This window comes from Lampris incognitus, chromosome 6 (genome assembly GCF_029633865.1).
Source record: "Lampris incognitus isolate fLamInc1 chromosome 6, fLamInc1.hap2, whole genome shotgun sequence".
NCBI classification, from domain to species: Eukaryota; Metazoa; Chordata; class Actinopteri; order Lampriformes; family Lampridae; genus Lampris; species Lampris incognitus.
Window position 1 is genome coordinate 14,185,088 of NC_079216.1, and position 17,794 is coordinate 14,202,881.

Below are 17,794 nucleotides of genomic sequence, written 5' to 3' on the forward strand. Positions count from 1 at the left end.
TAGCCAAATGAGAAAGATTTCGGCCTTATGCCAAATACTCCTGCCATTCTCAGTTTACACATTCTCAGCATGAGATGGGAAGAACTGAAACACCTATTGCTGCCTAGGGGAAGGGTATGATTCGTGTGGTTGTGTTGAAAATAATCTAACATGACAAATAGAAGGCTTTCCTGTTGTGAGTGTGCGATTACAACCCAAACAGCGGCTTCCCTTTCAAGACGGAGCACATTGTTCCGCGGGTAATAAAAATAAGCCCCCTCCGCTCAAGTCCCCTCTCAGTATCTCTCAATGCCGAGTTCAAAGGGCTTTTCAGACCACATGGAGCAAGAGGAGCGGTGAGGGACAGGGTATTAGCCGGCCCTGTTTGCTTTATTGGAAAACTTGAGCGGAGTCCCTAATCTTAGATTCCATCCTTGGACCAGTGTTGAGGGATGGGAGTCGGGGGGGGGGGGGTGACCACAAAAACTCTGTAATTATGGTCAAACAGCATGAAGACTGCACAACCAGAGTTGTTATATAATAAGATCGGAAAGCTCCCAAATACTGTATGCCTTCCACTAGAAATTATTCTGAGGCACTGTGGAATTATGCAGCTTGGTTTGAATATTTTTTTTATTTCCAATGGATTCGTCACCTTCATCACTTCCCTGCCAATCCTGCCTGAAACTTCCCTGGCCAGCCTTTCTTTGAGGTGTTCATGGATCAGGGAGTGGTCAACAGTAGTTTTTTTCTGTCAGAAATCATGATACTTGTTAAACAGTTTGGACGGGAGAACTAAAACTGAGCATTCACATTAATAAGAGTGGCCTTTTGTTCTTCCAGTGGATCAAATGAAGGGGTACAGCTTTTTTTCTCGAGCCAACGGCTTCAATGGCACCCAGGTTTGAATAAGAGATATAAATACAAGTGGTAATCCAGCTTTTGTCAGTGGCGGCAGATTTGTGGTTAAACTTAATCACCCTGATTGGGGTCCCCAAAGAAACAGTGGCTGGGAAAAGTATGAGGAGAAGCCTACTTGTGCTCACACCAGTGTGCCAGGAGGCTGAAACCCAAACTAAACGAGGGTGTCTCGCTTAAGACGAATGAGAGGACCCTGTCTGGCTGAGAACTGCCTTGAGAGCCCTGCTGTACAAAGCCAAGGAGAGGGATCGCTATGTAAACACAGCTCCGGCTAGGTGACCGGATGAGCAGACACAAAAACAAAACTGGACAAAGCAATTTTGAGCTTATTTAAGTCATCAAAAAGCATCTTTCGTATTCTTAGGACTGCTGATGAAACTCAAACAGGAGAGGGACAATATGAGCACCCATTTAGAGACAGAGAAGAAAACTCTAGTGGAAACATATTACATATTCAATTTTTGTTCTGTCAGGTTTTAAAAGACAAGATAAGGATTTTATTATTTCTGAAAATGTATTTCTAAAATAATGTGTTGTTTATATTATGTTCAGGGTCCCTGATTCATAAACTGACTTGCTGGTATATATACTTAAGTATTCTGTGAAGCTATCTCTATTTACCAACCTGTTTATAAAGCCAGTTGCTCTTTATTACTGGGGCGCCAGGGTTCCTCCTGATGGAGTTAGACCTCTTCCCAAAGTTGTGGACTTTTTTGGAAGGTCTTGAAGGCTGTAAAAGTGAATGAGTAAATAGAAATGGGAGCTCATCAAAGAGGGAAAAAAAGAGAAGAGTTTAGGACTACAAAACTTGCATACATTTAAGAATGCAAAACACTCACTCATAACTTGGAGCTGGGCACTCAAAATGTTCCTAGAGATTCTGTTTTTCCAAGTTGCCACACTTTTAAAGACCTAAATTACCTCCAACGTTTTGTCAGGGGATCGTACGATGCTTGATAGTTCTTGTGCATTCTGTTCATCAACCAGCCTGATCTCGCAGTGCCATCTTAATTATCTCTGCCAGGCGGTAGCCTGCAGGGAATTATGTGTTTGGTCAGGTCTGTGTGCTTGTGTTTGTGTGTCTGTCTGCGGCTAATCTCACAAACTACTGGACCTATCACCCTAAATTTTTTTGTACACAGGTATGAGTGTATGATGAAGAACCTCTCGTGGTTGCGGTGATTAAAAACCTTCGAAAAACGTTTGTTCTCGATATTGACGCTCCCTCTCTCCATTCACTCTCTAGCTCGTTCAACCGACGCCACTTTCTGTCGCTGCCCGATCTGAGTCAACCATGCGCATGCGCGGCTCATCGCCATGTGGAAGTGCCGTAGTCTTCAATGTTAAAACTCCGCTATAAAATACAATTTCAAGAGCAGGATTAATCACAGTCACAGCTGGAAATCATCTCAATACTAACAATAAAACATTTCCCACGTTTGAGCTATGTTTTCTTACCGTTGCCGTGCGCATGCGCAACTCACATCTACAGTTGAGCCAAAACATTATGTGTTCGGGTACGAGTCTTGAAAGTAAACGAGAAGTAGATCGTATTTTGCAAGCCAGCAAATCACCACTGAACTCAGCACGGGGGAACTGGAGGAACACTGGATGAACCAAAATTAATTGGCCTTATTCACCTTACCGCCACGCAGAAGTGCCATAGTCTCTGATGTTAAAATTCCACTATAAAAATACAATTTCCAGAGGAGGACTAATCACAGTTACAGCTAGAAATCATCGCAGTATTTACAATGAAACCCTTCCCATGGCTGAGCTATGTTTTCCTACCACTGTTTTATGAGTGAACGTCAATCAGCAGAGCAGCCTTTTTGCCTTCATTCATTTTATAGCATGAAAACCGCGATGGTTAAATATATTGTTTAATAAGGGCTTTGACATTATGATAGCCTAATCTCTGTAAGTTCAAGTCAGACTTGGTCGCTTTCATGCGAGGGCCCGCCTAGGAGGCTGCACATCCACAGACTGACAGGCAAAACGTTTTTATTAGGTAGATTTTTTTTAGCTTGAGCGCTGCATATTAACAACTTTTTTTTCCACATTTCCTGTTCAATCAACTTGGGCACTGTGCAAAAATCTTATAATGGCAGGGGGAAAAAAACCCTGTATTTTTCGTCTGTCTGCATGTATTTCCCTTCTCCCATTGCGCAACAAAAAAAAGGGTTTGTCAGCAAGTTCGAACAACGGAGAATGGAGGATACGTACACCTGGCAGAGATCTGCACTCTACTGAGTGCACTCCTCTAGTTTCGAAATCTGTTACCACATTATCCAATTTGCCCACTTGGCACTTGTTGCACACCTATCCCTCCTTGTAGAAGGATTCCTCCTCTGACGCTCTTACGTTTACATTTTCTCATTTAGCAAAGACTTTTTATCGAAAGCTACTTTTTGAGGTTTCTCCCATCTCTTTTCCCAAAAAGGTTTTTTGCCCGCATTTTTTTCCTCATCCGTTTTGGTCTCATTCGTTGTTGTTTACTGCATCTACCTTATTTTCACTGTGTGAATGCAAAGCCCCGTGAGAGTACAACTATGGGCTATACAAACAAACATGACTACAAGTTCCGATATCCCACTATTTGAAATGATAATGGAAGTAAAAAAAAAAAATCTAATGCAGAAGGTGAATTTGAAACAACATATTCCACACCACTTTAGACTCTTGTGCACTTAACTCTTGACAAGATTCAGAACTCAATTCATTTTCAATTCTCTTTCAGAGTTTTAATAGCCTTGTTGATGTTTGTTTAGTGTGTCGATGCATGCCACTCACTCTTCCTGCGGGGCTACTTGGGAGTGCTGCATGGTCCGAGCCACCTGTGTAGTTGGAGGCCTCGCTCATGGTGCTCAGAGGCCGTTCCTTCTTCTCATTCGGTGGCACTTTGGGGGTGGATCTAAACAGGAGATAACAGTGTATGCCATGAGCACATAAGCAAGCCATCAGTCAGAAACATAGCCTACCTCTTTCTGCTCAGTGACCTTGATAAAAAAGGAGGAGAATAAGAGTAGGCAGCCTATCTTGTCTGTGCCTCTGTTCAGTCCAATCCTCTCGATTTGCCCCATCAGTCCTCTGAAGTCTAAACCCTCAGTTCTAATGTGATCTCAACATGGGCCTATGAATCAGGCCAATTACTCCCACCATGTCAGCGCAGATACATTCCCCTTTCTCTAACAACTTTAAATGGTCCGCAAAGTCTGCCTGACAAATTGAGCTGCAGCAGTTTATGCAGCAGTGAATCAGGCCAAGAATGCCTCTGAGATGAAGGCTTCAAGAGGCTTCTTAGGAAAATTGTGATCAAGCTAAAATGACAAGTTTTAAAAGCAAAAGCTGAAAGTAAAATATCTCAATGCATCTTCCATGGACCCTTGTGATAAAGCACCTTGTGAAATAAGTAGTTTCTTGCCTATGGAGATGTCCTATATTCTTTAGGAATGGCACACAGTTGTGGTCTACAGGGACAAAAAAAAAAGAAAAGAAAAAGGAACATAAGAGTAAAACAAAATAACTGCAGTAGCGACAGAAGTGTCATTGCTCAGATATATTGGGTTTCAGGTCACTGAACAAGGACAGCTTCGCTGGTCCCCCTGGGCCCTTGACTGCTAGGACACTGTGAAACTTCCACATCTAACCTGTTTGTTAAAAGTAGCCCGACACACTGCAGTATATTTATCCACAGCCTTTGTTTCCATGCTACCAGTTCCTTCTCAAGTGATGTGCTCTTCTCATCCAACCATCTGTCCCACCCTCCCCGCTCTCTTATCATTCAGTCCAACATTTGGTGTAATCATCTCAGACTACATACTCTTTCACTCAGGGGGCAAAGACAGACAGAGAGAGGTCACAGGATCAATGGTCATAGAGACACTTAGCTATCACGACAGCAGGCAGCAAACACAGGGTGCTCATTCCCGTGCAAGACAACTACAGAAATCATAGGTCTAATGACACATATAGACCCTACAAACAATGAGGAGACAAAACAATGGGATTCACAGACAGGCCTATTTTAACCTTTGTTTAGAAAGAAAAACTGTGCAGTTGGATACAAGGTAAGGCTCGTGTGATTAAGGTGTGCAAAAAGTAACTTTTTAGTACATGACAAAAGCAAATGATCCATAATGGCTCGAGTTCAGTGCTGGGATTTCTTCCACTAGAAGGAGCAGTACCACTTGAGTTGAAGCCCATGAGCAGTTATAAAATGGCAGGCTAAATCAGGGCTCCTCTATGGAAGCAACATATCCTTGGAGACGCAACCAGAGAAGTCGTGTGGTGGCCCGTGGGTGACTAATGCTCTCTCAAGCTGAAGTGTGCACAATTTTCAGCTGGCTCTCTCTTCTCTGCTTCTCTCAAATAACTGTGCCCATGTGTATGGCCTCCGAGCCTCTCCTCCTTCTCTGTCTAATGGATGGGCTCCAGAGAATAAGTGCCAGAGGTTTTCAGCGATTCAAACAACGGTCCAAATCCTGAGTGAACCACAATCAACGGTGTGTCATCTCATCACCAGCAAACTAAGAGAGGAAGGGAGGGAGAGAAGATAAAACTGTCCACTGGAAGTAAGATATTGTTCCATTTGATGCTCCATTTAGCCAGGAGCCCATTTCCGGACTCTGAGCTGTAATGTGTGGGCTACGTTGCTAATTAGCCTCGTCGTGATAATTACTCTGCTGGCTCCGAAATAAGCAGCAGTGAGTGCATCAAATTGGCTGCTTTGGCATATGAGCCGGGCTCATGAACCGCAGGCAGATATAAACACCAACGGGAAGAGTGAGCAATGAGGAAAAGGGGGTGCATTATAGCTATCATAACACCAAGTACTGTTACAAATACAGTGAGGCATTTAAAAAGGCTTCTTTAAAATTTTATCAGCCTTCAAGCTGTGAAATCTTTATTCATACTATAAAGAGGCAAGACTTTAAGGCTTGTTGAGAACAGGGCATTAATATGGCACAATAGTGGAAGCTCAAGAGATGCAGAGCATTGTCTAATGATGACAAGGAGGTGGTGAAAAGAGTTGAAGTGGCCAACCTTCACCACTCACATTTCTGCTACTGCAATGTTTAGCCTCCACTAATACTAAGCCTACCAAATAAACAAAAACACCAAATAAAGGCAGCTCTACATTTAATGAAAAAATGGACTGATTCTCACGCTGGGCCGTCCTCGTCGACTGAAACCACAGGGGGCTGATCATTTAGGGCAAGTTGTCTTCTAGTATGAAATGGTTCAAGACCACATTTTAAATTTCACGAAATGCAAGATGAGACATGAAGGATCAGGCTAGTGAGTATTTGTGTCTAAAAGCCTCAATCTGTTCCCTGTCGCCTAGTATGAACACAATCAATATGGCAGGCAGGCCTGATCGTCAAGACCACTCTGTAGTTCTGAACAGCCTGCACCAGAAAAGGCTGGCCTGGTCGCCAAGTGTGTGGAAGCCTTTACTCACACGGAGAATTTAACATACTGCTCTCTCTTTTGGCTTTCTCCAAAATGTTGGCAAGAAATCCTGTTTAGCTAACGTTTCTGTCCAAAACATGCGCCTTCTAGTCATCTTTTAAATTTTCTTGTGTGGATTAGTGTTGGGTTATTCTCGTGAACACACTGTACTGTGAATGTGACTGATGAAAAATAAAGAATTGACTTACAGTTGTAGCATTATTGAAGTCACTACTGAAGTCACTCCAAAATAACTCGAGTTAAGATTAGCTAGCCATGCTGAAAGTGCCAAATGCTGGGCACTCACCAACAGGACTTTCAATCAGTTGGGCACGTGTTAGGTTTTAAGTATGTATTAAGTTGCATAAGTGGTAAATAAATCACAAAAGTATTGTTGGGGAACACTAGTAATATCTATGGCTACAGTAATATAAAACTATATGGAAGCATGTCTTAGACTTAAATAAAAGGTAAATAAAAAGCAAAAATGTTGATTGTAACCTGAGCAGATTGACACTACTCTGTTGGTTTGCCACCAAGCGGAGGACTTAGTTGGGGCTGTCACACAAGCTAACAAAAGCCCTTGTAGCAATTCAATACACAAAGAATAGCCCGGGTGTGCAGAAAACACCCCTCGTCTGGTCCGTTATTGGACTGAGTCTGTGTGTGTGTGTGTGTGTGTGTGTGTGTGAAAATGAACAGAGCACAGATTACACTGCCACAGAGGCTTGGTTCTATAGGCACACTGGGAGGAAACTGTGAACTGACTGGCTGAGGGTGCAATTTTAAAATGACCACACAGCATTTTTAATGAAACGGGGGGTGCTTTACAACACTTCTGTTTGGTGGTGAACCTGACCATCTAACCTTTTTTTCTTTCTTTTAAAAGACAGAAAAAAGACGGAGACAAGGCAAGCCTCAACACATCCGGATACACACAGGTGAACTCTGCATTCTGGGTAATATTTAGTGCAAGATTTCTGCAGGCTGAGGAAGCAGAGGGAGAACTCTCACCTGCGCAGCCTGCTGTACATCCAAGAGGAAAAGTGAATGGAGAGGTTTTCACAAGGTCATGCTTTTGACAGCTTGTCAGAGCGCAGTAAACACTTGACGTGGCAGTGCCATATTAAAAGTGCTAAACGATCACTCTTCTGACACCTCTCAACCTGATGTGGAGTCAGTTTGTGAATCAGCTCGAGCTCTGCCATCCCCACAGACAGCGGGTCTGATGCTTTAGGCAAATTTAGAGTGGCCATGAAAAAAAAAAAACAAAAAAAAAACATGAAACGGCTCTCAGGTGGGCTGAATGGTCGAGGGAGGAACGCTTTACCCACAGTTCCTACTTGCATCAGAAGTGTATGACTCGAGGCCATCCTGAGGTTATGTGGGAAACAACCTCCCTGCAGCTGGATTATTTTCCTTTTAACAGTTTAGTTGAACACAGCAGGTCGTTCAGACGATGATATGCACCGCGCAAGAATTAAAGGGGAAGTTACCGCATTTTACAAATCAGGATCAGTTTACTCCAATTGTGGAATATTACATAGCATGTGAAGAAAGTGTTTTTTCCAAGTGTTCTGCGTCTCTAGAGTTAGCAGCAAAATTACATGAGTGACATTACTTGGATAAATTCATCTCACACTAAAGGAGTACAAGTTTAGCTTGAAAATTTTTTTGGGGGGGAAAGCCTGCTGAAACTTCCACGGGGCGGGGGGGGTGTACTCATAGCTTTTTTAGTAAGCGTGTCAAAAATAAACTTTTCAGATGATGTCTTAGTAATACTATTATTGTTTTTGTGAAGCAATTTTGCCTTTATAGATGAGGTATTAATAAAGACTGCTCAGCATCTGCCATGAATCTCAGAAGGGGAACCCCCACTACCCTGATTCACTGCAGAGAGAAGATGCTAGCACATAGTATTCTGGATAATGGCGTATTAAGGTTTTAAGGAGACTGAAGCCCATTTGGGAATAAAGGACAGCATTTCTCTGGCTCTGCTGCATGGAATTTGAAAATAAGCTTTTAAAATGTATTTTTAGAGTCTACCAGCTTTGCTAAAGTGAAATACTATTCCAGGTAACTTCCCCTTTAAGAACGCAAATGCAGAACAGGACATCGGGCTTAACACCATTCAGAACATCCACGGTCTGTTTTTTAGTGTGCAACGACACAGAACATAAAACAGACGGATATGTGAGTGTTTTAACATAAAAACAGATGCAGAGGAGATGACAAACGCATCCACTAGAACCTGACAGTGTATATTACCTGCTAAACACTGGGCGAACCAATTTCCCACAGTTTATGCTACAAAATAAAGGAGAGACACATTTGTTGAACATAAATAAACAATCTGCAATGCAATCAGAGCACATAAAGGGCATCCTGGTCTACATTGCAGTGAACAGCATCAGGACATTAGAATCATGCTCAGCCTCACTTTCTCAAGACTGTGATGCAAACTGAAACTACTGCCCTACCTACATCAAGAGCTGGCAAGAGCCTGGCCATTATCAATATTTAAGACCACTTGCAGATGTTAATTGATACTTGACTTTCTGCTTGAAATGGCGAAGCCGTGCCAGACAAGCATATTAAATTACAAATGACTCATTGTTATCGAAATCCCTTTAAAACCCCTTGCAGGATAATGGACATCTGTGCATAGTCCCAACATAGACATGCGTTACACCTGGGCCATCTGTGCAGACTTGGCATTTTTGACCAAGTGATTCAGGTAGACATTCCTCATCAGCATGCGTAAGACCTTGGGGATCAAATCAAATGTAGATGCAAAGTGAGCAACAGTGGAAGGCTGAGATTGACATTACTTGAGGAATGTGGAGCCTGGAGTCAAAAGAGGGGGTCGTGAGCTGTGACTTGAGTTTGTGATTTACATGTCACAGTACAAGTAGAACTGAGTGTACATACCATGACAGATGACAGGTGAGTGAGTTAAAATGGCTTCTTCCATCATACCCAGTGCTACAGCAGCTTAGAGGAGACTAATGTATATTGAGCAACAGTATAAACATGTCTCTCGACAGCCATACAGGAGATGTAAAAAGGCTGTTAGTAACAGAAAATCCAGATGATTCAAATTTTGTTGCCTTCACTTTTTTTCTTGTTTTTATGGTCAAAATTTAAGCCAGGTAATCTTTTTTCCCCATTCTTTTTTTTTTCTTCTTCTTTTCAGCATGAAGCCGATTAAGCAGTAATTTTCAGCCTGGCCTCTTTATCCAGTGGGTGGGAGGGAGCAAGTTCAAATCCTCCTTTGCCTTTTCTTACTGGTGCAGGGTGAAGGTTTTCCTCTTTTTCATTACTTTTGCTCAGTCAATTGCTGGATTAGCTGTACCATCTTCATACAAAGAATGACTGAGTCAAATATTAAAGCCTGCCGCTTCCCCATTTGTGTACACCAAACTTGACGTTCGGCGGCTGCTGTTCAAGAGAATTTCTCAAAATGCACAACACACAGGGATGAAAATATTCATCGCTAAATTTGCTAACAGCTCAGCATGGTATAAGTATGCTTTGTTTCATAGTGCGAGACACAGGAGAAAGGCAAGAGTCACAGCAAGGGGAGGAATGTGTCAAGAAGATGCAGTGTGACAGCCCTGGCACATCGAGCTCCATCGCAGGCATTTTCCATTTAGTCAGTCACAACCAAAGTTAACTGATATGAATGTGGTGAAAAAAACGATCTTAGTATCTCAAATCTTGGTTAAAAGCAGGATTTTCGTGATGGAAAATGGGCTAACCTTTTGTTTTGGTCCTCCTGATGGACAAAAAAAAAATTCAGTGTTCCAAAAGTTATTGGACTGTTGCCATGGCATCCCATTGGGGATGGAAATGTTGTGGCTTGAAACCACACATACAAATAGCAGGAAAAGAAAATAATTTTAATTGACACCAGTTGTGATGCAAAGCATTGACTGAAAACAAAACAACATCGATCTAAATCTGTCACGAAAGGAGTTTGGAGGGAAGTGAGACTGAAAGTCGAGCTGAAACAGTACATCATGTGCAACATTAGGCTGAGATGGGTAGAGAGGGAGATGGCAGAGGAGGCTATACACCAGTTGGTGTGTTTATTGGAGAGACAGATGGGGGCTTGGCATGAAAGGTGAGCAAGGAACTGTGGAGGAGGACAGAGCTCCAGATCTATAGTCACTCCTCCTCCTCTCTGTGCTCAGTTTGAATACTGTGCCACTATCTGAGCCTCTTGGGAAAATACCTGTCCTAGTCTACACCTCAATACAAGAAGCCAACAGTTAGGCCAAGCAGTAACATTTCAAGGGTGGCAGGGTGGGGATTTTGATCTTGATTTTTTTTTAAGCTTTCATCATGTTATTTAGCTTGTTTCAGAGCAGATTCATAGAGTAGTTCCCCTTAAAGTCAAAGTTCAAGATGACTGGTAAAAATTCCAGTCATATGGTCAGACATGTGATGACTCTTGTGTTGGAAGCAGGGTGGATGTCACACTGGCCTCTCCTGCTACTTTTGAGGGGGGGGGGGCGTAGGGGTGTACACACTGGCCCATGTGCTTGAGACAACCAGAATGACATGAACTCTAGTCGAGGTCAAACTATGGGATTGACCGTCAAGGGCAGATGTCATGTGGCATCATCAGACTCTTGCTGATGTTGATGATGACATGGCTTTCTCATCCAGGCTACCAATATGTTCACAATTGTGGGAACACAGCAGTCCAATTGAACACGAAATACAACTATTTCTGAGGGATATTTCCATGAAGAAAGTTTCAAAGTTTTATGATTATTGTCTAGCAGGAACTCGCAATGCTACGATTTCTTTTATATACGTATATGTGTAAAAACTGTGTCAACCTAGATATTATAATGAGCACAGATGCACTCAGAGATATTCTTAGATATGCTTAGTTGTTGTTTTTTCTACTTTGGAAGAACTGTTTGTGTCTATTGTGTTATGTTTGAGCATGACATCGAGTCAAATTCCTTAAAAGCACAAACTTGTCTAAAAAAAAAAAGCAAAAAAAAGCAAAAGAAAAAAAACTTGAACTCGCAAATATCAGATTTGTCTAGGGCAAAGGGCAACTGAAGGGCCATTGACCTGACGAAAAGGCAGAGCGGCAAACGAATGCCACCAATGCCAAGACTTGTCGTACTATACGTTGTCATAACAGACACAAGGGGTTTCCATCACCATTACTGCAGTGCTAAAAAATGCTGCCCAGTGGCATTCACATAGCAAAAAGAAGAGACTTACTGTTCGTTGACGACAAAGATGCAGTTGTCTTGTGAGGGTAGGCCAGAGACAGGATGCTTGCAGGTCACCTTCCGCTCATTGTGGCTGGTGAGAGAGAGGGGGGGGGGGGAAAGGGGAGGGTATACCGTTAGAGTTGACAGCAGACACTTACACCTGTCAATAGCAATAAACCCTCCTGTCATCCTCACTCGATCCCTGAAGACAGTGGTTGAATGGGCTGCCTGTGTTCGAAAGAAGAAAAAAAAAATCCCATCACTTTTTAGGCTTTCAAACGCATTCCTCGCCAGTAGAGTATCGCCACAGTCAGGAGGAAGGCTTGCACCGGGTTGAAGGAAGCTAGCAACGGGAACGCTGAATGTGAACCGGGCCGACAGACACCGCAGAGCTACTTACACCTAACTGTCAGCTGGAGAATTTCCTTTTTTGCAGCTGGATAAATAATCCTTACAATGCAACACACAGTGTCCATCTGACACCAGTGTGGGCACACGTAATACCCACTACAAAAAAACAAAACAAAAACCCATAAAACATCCACACAAACAAAATTAGAACGCTGAGCATAAATCCAAAGAAAAGCTTTTGTTAAACCTCTAGCTAAGCACTGAGAGAACAGAGTCCATTAATAAGAATAAAAAAAACAACCCTCCCCCCAAAAAAACACCCAGAAATTTGTTACATAAAGTAGGCATGACAATCCATCACTGCAAAATGAACACATAAATCATTCTCTTCTTTCATGGGCACTCCTTTTTTTCCCTGCTTGTGCCTTCCCTGCTGGCTTTCAGAGCCTGCAGAATAGAGCGGGATCCATTTCACAGCAATAAAGAACATTACAGACCTGGAGTAGCTTGTGGTAGTGAATTTCAACATCTTCAACAACTTCCTACTGCAGCTTTGGAGACAGAATAAAGCGGCTAACTGTCCATTCTTTCAGATTTGGGACTCTTGACTTTATGAATGTTGGGGGGGGGGACTAATTCTGGCTCAAATCTTCAATGTCCAGCTGGCCGCCTTACCATTCTCCACTCATCTAATCACAGAGACACACAAATTGACACCCACCCAAGCCTGTGGTCCAATTGCAGCCTCCTTCAGTCACTTCCATACTGACATGATTAAAGCACTGGGGTACAGACCACACAGTGTTCGGAGAGGAGGAGCACCAGACACTCTGGGACATCCACCCAGCCAGCACCTACTCCAGTAAAACATAGCCCGGCCTGTGTTCGGTGATGGGGGAGGTGGGGTGGCTGGCTGGGCGACAGAGGGCTTGGGTCAGTACTGTCCACGGGAAATAACCAATTCTGATGCTCCCTGCAATTTTTGAGCCAGTTACAAATCAAGCCTTTGTTTCAACCATGTTAACTGACATGCAGGAAGCAAGGGAGTCTGGAAGAGGAGTTTCAAATGGAGAACCTGTTAAACAGCCTCCTAACTCCTAATGCACAAATTAGAAAAGGCAACGCCATTATTATTTGAATACCTTTTCTGTGAATTTCATCAGCTAGAGAATCAGTGGCTGTACAGACTATGCTCGTCACTCATCACTTGTAATGAAATAACCAGCAGGGACTTAAAAAAAAGAAGACATGATGGACTACATGAGAAAAGTCTAAACTGGTCACTAAAGTCACTAAAGCTACTTTTCCCTTTACACGCCAGACAAAATTATTATACGTTTCAACTCACTCAGCTTAAACCATAAACAGAGCAGAGCCAAGCAGCAGCCCAAAAATAACACGTCTTTTAAACACGGGCTGCTCACGCACTGAAAAAAGCAAATATGAAATGAGTATGAAATAGAGGGTTGGGTTTCAGTTTAGCCTGGAGAGCAGCCGGCTCGCTAGATCCGGTCTGTAATTACTGGAGGCGAAGTTGGCAGCGGTGCATTTTGTGCAGTCTTAGGGCAGACCAACGGCACCATTTGTCTTTGGTATCCCTGCACATGTGCCTACGCCGCTCTGCACACATGCTAGCATCAGCCTCCATGGCACACAGCACTGGGATGAAAGAATAACGCGAATGAGCTACTGAAAAGAAGTCAGGGGCAATCGAAAGATATTGAAAAAAAAATCCATCACCTTAGGTGCACAAGCAGCAGTTTTGTGGTTGGTGTAGCACTCTATTACAGACCAATAAAGGTTTCCTAATTACCTGCAGGCTGCGAGGATATCTGGAATCTAAAAGGCACGACCAGCATCACCCTGGTGTATCCCCTCTGACAGGTATATTAGCCAGTGTCTTCAGGGAGACCAGGTTTCTCATGCTAAGCACCGACCTTCCCAGCTCCATTTGTCCCCCATGCCCCCACTACAATAACTCAAAATGAACCACAGCCACATCTGCTGGAATGAGGAAACACAAACGAAGAGCTAAGGCCAGCACCAATAAGGAAGAAAAGGTGAAACAATGATGGAACGTGATGATTCATGAAGACTTTTTTGTGGACCTTCAAAAAGTGGGCTTCAGTCTCAGATCAAAAATCTTCTTTTAATAAGCTACCGACACAGCGGCCGGGGAAGGGCAGAAATCCCACATTAAACAGGCCCTGGTTAAGTGTGGTTATCCTTACTGGGCATTTGTTGAAGCCAGGAAGACGCCCAAACAGTGCACCAGCCGATCGAAGACAGGAGAAGGACAACAGCTGTCTAAGTGTAAACCAGTGGTGATTCTATATGTGGTGGGAGTGTCAGAACTGTTGACGCGCATATTTTCCAAATACCGCGTCTCAGTTGCTTTCAAACCCCAAAATACGCTGCACCAGAAATTGGCCCACCCCAAAAGATCGGGTCCCCCAGCACAAACAGAGCAATTTAGTGTACGCCGTTAAGTGCCAGGAGGATTGCTGTGACTTGTACATCAGGGAAACCAAACAGACGCTGGCCAAGAGGACGGCACAACACAGAAGAGCTAACACGTCAGGCCAGGACTCCACAGTTTACACCCACCTACAGGCCAGTGGCCACTCTTTCAAGGATGAGGGTGTGCACATGCTTGATAGGGAGGAACGCTGGTTTGAACGGGGAGTCAAAGAGGCCATCTATGTTAAGAGGGAATGACCATCCCTGAACCGAGGGGGGGGGCCTAAGAGTACACCTGTCGCCATCTTACAATGCTGTGGTTGCAACTATTCCCGAATCCTCTGTGAATAGTACACATGGCCATTGTAACTCTAGTTCATGGTCACGGCTATTTGCATATGAAACTGGTTGTTGGTTTCGGTTGTTATGCCACTGTATTGTTTTCAGGGTGGTGATACCTGCAGTCAGTTTAGACCCAAGAGGTCACTTAGATGAGTGATGAAACGTTTCTCTCAATAAAAGTGATGTCCAGAATAACGGATTCAACTTTCTGTGATTTTAACCAGCTAGTTGATATACATCTACGCAGCTGCTTTAAAGCAAATCTGGAGTTCAGCAGCATCTGCTATTAATGAACCTGCCGCAAAAGAAAAAAACAAAACAAGATGTTCAGGCCTGTCTTTGAGGCAGAACAAATTATATTCAGAGCCGATGGACAGAATAGCTGCAAAGCTTTTAAATCTCTTAGTTAAACCTCCGCCTCCGTAGTGAAGTGTCAGCAAAGGTCCTTGAAATCTTTGGTGACATCCATAAAACCAAATGGCCCTCCTGAGGCTAAGTAAGTATTAGCATATGTGTTGATGGACACGTGTACCAGGTCAGTAGTTTTTAAGAGGATACAGCATAAAAGCACATCAAAGCTCCGAGTCCCCATAACAGAGCGGGCAGAGGCTATTTGAGAAAGTCTTTAACATTCCCAACGTGATCCATGTGACACGGGAGGACGGTCAGGCCTTAAACATGAGTGGAAAATACGGGGGCGGTAAAAAAAAAAAAACAGAAAAAAAACATGACGGCTGTGGTTTTGTGTAGACTATAGGAGAGAAGATGAGAAACTGTAGGCAGACATTTTCCTGTTTACTAGATGCGGTCTAAGACTGGACAATCAATCAGACGGCCATTTTCTTAGCATGTACCCACTTGCATGGCAGTGAATGGCAGTGAATGATAGCATGCCCCCTATCATACAGTCACACACACACACACACACACACACACACACACACACACACACACACACACACACACACACACACACACACACACACACACACACACGGGGTAAATCTTAACAGCAGTTTGTGGGACAGAAATATGGCCAAAGCATAGAAATGGCAGTATTCCCATGTGTTTCATAGCCTCCACAAAGCACCGGCCACATGATATCAAACAAGATGTATTACAGAATGCGGGCTAGTCTGAATGGGCCTCATCAAATACCACAAGTGCTTTCAGCACAAGGCCAATAGCAGTGACACTAATTCTACCAATCCGATGACAGTTTCATCAAGTTTAATTGGTGTGAAATAAATAAGATACTTTACTGTCCTTCAAGTGGAGATTTGTTTTTGTTTTCACATTTTGAAGAGACTCACATACAGTGAATACATGTACACATACTATACATACCACATGCCCTGCATCGAGGACAGGGAGACAACAATACATTAACACCAGTTCAGATGTTCAGTGAGTTAAGAACTTGTGGTATACAATAGCCCTGTTTGCTTAAAATTAGAGCTCCGCTTTGAGCAAAAAGTTATGTTCTTGCATTTCCTCTGCTAAAAACACTTCGCCTACGACAATGTGGAAAAGGGGTCCGTCTCATGCAGTGAGGGATGTGGTCTGTGGTCACTCCAGCAGAAATATAACTTAGCAGCACAGGAGGCGGAGCATGTGGTTACACATTCCCCTTAATAAAGGGCAGAAAATTCAAGGGCTCTTTCTCCTGGCCTACCCTATCTTCTAGCGCTTTTGGAGCTCAGGGAGCGGGTGGGGCAGTGGGGAGAGTAAAGAGAGGTTGGCGGCCCCCTGAATAATAAGATGTGTAGAGGAGGGGAGTGGAAGCAGCAGAGGGAGATTTTTGTGAGGTTGACCATCCTCAACCGCGGTGGGCTTCAGGGTTTTGAGCGGTCCTGTCCTCTATCATTAGTGGTGAGTACTGGTAATGAGAAGCTCAGGGCCTAGGGGTCAGGGCACCACAGGCTTTGGTTTGATTGTCCTGGGCAGACCTTTGGTCCCCAAATGCCCTTGTCCATGGTTTAACCCCGAAAAAATGGATGAAGTTGTTTTTGAATATATCAGCCCAAACCTTTTGACGTGTCAGTGAGTAGTCTCAAAAGTGAATTGGAAATGTTTCAGCAAAACCCATTCGATAAAATAGAACCAACAACAAATAAATAAACAAATAAATAAATAAATAAACAAATAAAATAATAATTTCATTTATATGGCACTTTCCTTAACAATGTTACGTGCTATACAAAAGAAATAAAACCAGAAAAGGCAAAAATGAAAATTAGACCAAAGAACATGAGCAAAGAGGCAGTAACAACAATAACTGAATAAGACCAGATAAGTAGGAATAAAAATAAAAACAGTATAAATAAATAAAAAAGTTTACATTTCCAAAAGCTTTCACAAAGAGAAAATTTTGAGAAGAAATTTAAATGAAGCTAGAGACTTAGTTTGTCTTAGTTCAACAGGAAGAGCATTCCATAGTGCAGCGGCTCTAATAGCAAAAGCCTGATCACCCTTTGTGACAAACCGTGACCTGGGAATAACCAGCAGCGCTCCATCTGCGGATCTTAATGGTTGAGAGGGCGCATACCAGGTCAATAAATCAGAAATGTATGTCGGAGCAAGATCATTTAAGGCCTTAAAAGTGAGCAATAAGATTTTAAAATCAATTCGAAATCTAACAGGCAGTCAAGTCAAGTCAATTTTATTTGTATAGCCCAATATCACAAATTTGCCTCAAGGGGCTTTACAGCAACACAACATCCTGTCCATAGACCCTCACATTGGCAGCCAATTTAGGGAGGCAATCACATAAGTGATGTGATCATGCATCTTTGTCCCAGTAATGAGTAGAGCAGCAGTGTTTCATACCAACTGCAGATGGTGAAGGGAGCCCTGGCTGATATCCAAGTAAAGTGTGTTGCAATAATCAAGCTGAGAATAGATAAAGTACGCACAACTTTTTGTAGCTCAGCAATAATAAAAATTACCTAATTCTAGAGATTACCTTGAGCTGGTGAAAACATGACTGAACAACTGATTTGATCAAAACAGAGGTTAGCATCCAATATTAAGATTCCTAGCAG

The 17,794-nt window shown here is 43.0% G+C and overlaps 1 protein-coding gene across 4 annotated transcripts in view; it reads right to left on the minus strand.

The window, feature by feature from the left end:
- LOC130114415 (pleckstrin homology domain-containing family A member 5-like) overlaps window positions 1-17,794 on the minus strand; it is a 122,369-nt gene that overhangs the window by 41,931 nt on the left and 62,644 nt on the right. For all 4 annotated transcript variants that reach the window (XR_008810398.1, XM_056282286.1, XM_056282285.1 and 1 more), the window contains exons 4-6: window positions 11,605-11,688; window positions 3,694-3,814; window positions 1,526-1,630 (exon numbers count right to left, since the gene is read on the minus strand). Coding sequence is in view for 3 of the 4 variants with exons in the window: in XM_056282286.1 (XP_056138261.1) it covers window positions 1,526-1,630; window positions 3,694-3,814; window positions 11,605-11,688 (310 nt within the window). In the remaining variant the exon portion in view is untranslated. The remainder of the gene's footprint in view (window positions 1-1,525; window positions 1,631-3,693; window positions 3,815-11,604; window positions 11,689-17,794) is intronic.